The 3980-nt window shown below is 54.8% G+C and overlaps 1 gene segment (V, D, J or C); it reads right to left on the bottom strand.

Annotated features, from left to right (window-relative positions):
- Positions 1–781: 781 nt before the first annotated feature.
- LOC104464934 lies at positions 782–1894 on the bottom strand (the record flags this gene model as incomplete). The annotated part of the segment is given in 2 exon segments: positions 782–1082; positions 1849–1894. Coding segments are annotated over 2 exon segments (347 nt in total), but the record flags the coding sequence as incomplete, so codon positions are not given.
- Positions 1895–3980: the final 2086 nt, after the last annotated feature.

The following is a 3980-nucleotide window of genomic DNA, read 5'->3' as shown; positions in this document are numbered from 1 at the left end:
AGCTCTTCTTTCTGCACACTGACAGTGAAGGGAGTCCATGGGACCACTGCATAAGGGGGAGGCACCAACATGGCAGATGCACCTTTATGAACGGTGTGGGATTGACTTCACCTGAATGTAGAGCTCTCCAAGGGAAGAAGTCCAGACTGAATGTCTACTCCTCCCTTCTGGAAGCAGTGGTGCTTCTGGAGGGGATTCTCCTGTGTCCGCCTATGCTGGGCACTTGGCTCTTAGACCAACAGCCAGGACCAGGCACCAGTGCCCAATGACAGGCTGATGCCCACCCTTGTCAGCTGTACCTATGGCTATGTGGAAAAACCGTGAGAGCAGTTGTGCCTCCTACCACAAGCTTCGTTCTCCAGCTGTGGCCATCAGTGGAGGAACAGGGAAAGGGAACAAGAAGACAAGCTAATCGGTTCCTTGCCCCCAGTACTCACTCCGGAGTACCAGCTATTTTAAACAGAGGGCATTGAAAAGCCTGGTTTGGCTTGTTTCTGGTATCACCTCCAACGGGTCGGCCCCAGAGCAGGTTTCTTGGTCTCTTGTCATCATCAAAGACCCTGGCTCTAGGCACAGCTGTAAAACTCATGCTGGCACGTGCTTCCCAGCAGCACAGGCTGGGGAGGCAGAGGCCCAGCCTCCCCACAGCCCCCAGGTGCCCCTGCTGGGCAGGCTGAGCTCAGAGCTCCATGCAAGCAGTGGCTGGGAGGGAACCGCTCCTCAGAGCACCCCCCACAGCCCCCCTGCCCTGTTTCTGTGCAGTGTTGCAAGCTGTGGGCACCAGTGTGGGTTCAGTGTACACAAATAGGCAGCGCTGTCCTGGAGCTCGGCATCATGCACACGCAGAAGCACCTGGGAGGTCTCCACAGACAGTGCAGAGAAGAACCTCTCTGAATCCACCTGAGGTTTCTGTTTGTACACCCACAGCAGCATCTGAGGGGACTGGCCCTGGCGCTGCTGGTACCAGTAGATGTAGTGATTGGAATAGCTGGTGGTGAAATTGCAGTGCAGAGTTGCGTTGTGTCCCACCTGGGTGGTCATTTCTGCTGGGAACTGGAGCACAGCATCCTTTTGGGCGTGACCTGTAAAGCCAGAAAGGGCTTTCAGCTTTGCTTGCCTGTGCACCTGTCCATCTAACACTTCACCAGCTTGCTCACTGTCCCCACGTTCCATCTCACTTTTCCGAGCCTCAGAAAGGCTGAGATCATTGGCCCTGCACACTTCTTGCTGCAGGATCTTGCCACTCCTCACCCCCCACATCATCCTGCTTTTCAGCAATACTCACTGGTCTTTCAGCCCACTAATTCTCTCCACAGCTGCCTCTGAACTGTGTTACCTGTTGAGGAACTGTTCCTCTCCCACCTCTGACCATATGTTCTTGCTAGAACAGTTCCTCCATATGACACACCGCATCCCCTGCCCTTGCCCTGTCCTTCTGTGGCATTTCAGCTCTTCTCATATTGAGTTACTCTTCTCTGTTTGTCACAATGTTTACAACCATCCCTACAGAGATGGGTAGCATTTTATCCAACACATCGAGGAGAGAACCTCCTGTGTGGTGCATTGCTCCATTCTGTCACATCTTTCCCTCTTTGAGGCTTCATCCATTTGAGCAGCACATTCAGGAACGCGCAGTACCTGCAAATTGAGGCTGAGGTCTTATTCTTCCTTTGATGCCCATTACCCCTGACATCTCCCAGACTCTTTGCCGTTCCCATCTGCAGCCCCTGCTCTCCCTACAGAGACACTCCCAGATCCCCCTGGGAGTCAGGACTCACGTCTCCTCCTTCCACCAGCAGCCGCACAAACTCTCGCCCCTTTCTCCCCAGATGGAATGTCACATCTCACCAAAGCCTGCCAGTTGCAGCATGGCTGCCAGGAAAATCAGGACCATGTCACGCTCTCCCTTTGTGGGGTGCCCAGGGACCTGCCAGCACGAGGGACCTGCTGCTCGCATCTTCCCCTCTTCTGCTGCCTCTGCCAGAGCACAGAAGCCTCCAAACCACAGCCTAGAGGGTGGAGCAAAACTCGTTCCCTGCTGCTCCAGACAGACCCCTCTCTGGCTCTGAACCCACCCTCTACCACAGAGCCCTCTTTGGCTCTGAGAACCTCACCCTCTACAACAAGAATTCTCTCTAGAGAGACAATGAACTCATGGTTCAAGTACTGTCCATCAGAGGGACAGGCATCCCTTAGGAACTCCTCCAGACATCCAGCACCCACTCACCTGCACAGGTCTGCCCCCAGCTCTGCAGGAGGTGGAGGACATACCCCTGCACCCACCCATGTCCACCCTGTCCCTGGGACTGTCGGGATGGAGACAGGACCAGGCACACACTGAAGTGCCTGGACCCAGGTGTCATACACGCTCTCACTTCACCTCTGGCCATAGAGGAGGAACCCGAAGAGAAACGTCTCTGTACAGAGCATCTGCTGCAGAAAGCAGCTGCCCAGGGACAGACACATTCCCTCACTCTGGCAGGGGAAGGACATGGCAACACTCCCTTGTACAGGCTGTCCCTCTGTGTCCCTTCACCTGCCCACATCACCTGTAACCTCCCGCTGCTTGTCCCACCCTGGGACCCAGAACCTCACTCAACCTTTGGCTCAGGCAAGCCAAAGGGCCACTTGATGGTGATGTCTGCTGATGTCTGCTGCCTGGAGCAGGGCTCCTCTGCTGCTCCTTGCCCAGCGATCTTTGCTCACCCCAATGGCAGGGACCAACACCAAAGTCTCTCAGTCCTAGGTTAAGGGGAGTCCTGTGCAACAAGCTCTATGTCCCCAGCACCTGCCACTGTGCGATACACTTGAATGTGCCTGTGACAATCAGGATCTCCTTGACATGGTGGTGCCGGGGTAGAACTGCTGGCTCTACAAGATGTCTTTCCAATACCCACTGGAACACTCCAGAAGCAGACTGTCAGTTTGCAACTCTGTATCTGAACCTATTTACAGAGTGACCAGCACAAAACCACTTCTGTTTGTGCTTCCAAAGCAACGGTTTGTGTTGACACTGGGTCAGTTGTGTCTTTGTGTTCTCCCTGGGCCTAGCTGCTAGGGTGACAGAGATGCCTAGCCCCTGTCCGGGGAGCAGCAGCAGTGGCCGGTCCATGCAGCAGGATTGAGGGGTGCCCAGCTGCCCGTGTGCAGGAGGATCTCTGCTGCCTGCCTCCCCATGCAGAGCAGAAAGGCACTGCTCCTCACAGGGAACCAGCAGGGCCGGCGGCTGTGGCCGCTCCTTGCCAGGCCCATGTCTGGCTGGATGAAGAGGCTGCTAGCAGTAGCAACAGTCTTATGTGGAGATGTTGATGCATGTCCTTGGAGGGAAAAACCACTGGGAATCTGTCCCCTCTGTGCTGCAATTCTGAGACAATGCTGACAGCCTTTCCAGACAGGCCAGAGGATGCCCCACTACGAGAGTCTGAGCACTTTGTGGGGCAGCAAGAGAGCCTCATGGAAAATCCCCTCCTCCCCTCCCTTCCTTGCACAGACCACCTCAGTCTTTCTTGATAGCACTGAGAGAGGACGGCTCTTTGCTGCCTTCAGAAGCAGAGATCTGCAGCACCCAGCAATGAGAAGAGTTGCTGAGCTGTATTGGGTGTTGCTGAGATGGAGTTAATTTTCCCCACAGCAGCCCTCATAGTGCTGTGCCTTGTGCTGGCAACTAGAAAGGTGTTGGTGACACACCAGTGTTTTGTCTACTGCTGAGCAGTGCTGGCACTTGGGAGGCACAGCCAGGACAGCTGACCCAAATAGGCCAAAGGGATATTCCATCCCATATGATGGCTGCTCTGCAAAAATTGTAAGCGAAAGGAGGAGGAGAAGGGGCATTTGTTATGACAACATTTGTCTTCCGGAGCAACAGCTATGCATACTGGAGCCCTGCTTCCTGGAAGTGGCTGGACACTGATGACCCTTCCTAATGGGAAGCAGAGAAAAACATCCCTTTCCCCCCTTTGCTTCCACAAGCAGCCTTGGCT

The sequence above is a fragment of the Pterocles gutturalis genome, unplaced genomic scaffold, assembly GCF_000699245.1.
Source record: "Pterocles gutturalis isolate BGI_N339 unplaced genomic scaffold, ASM69924v1 scaffold12168, whole genome shotgun sequence".
In the NCBI taxonomy this organism is placed as follows: domain Eukaryota; kingdom Metazoa; phylum Chordata; class Aves; order Pterocliformes; family Pteroclidae; genus Pterocles; species Pterocles gutturalis.
The sequence above is the reverse complement of the archived record's forward strand: the minus strand, read 5'-3'. Positions and strand labels throughout refer to the sequence as shown.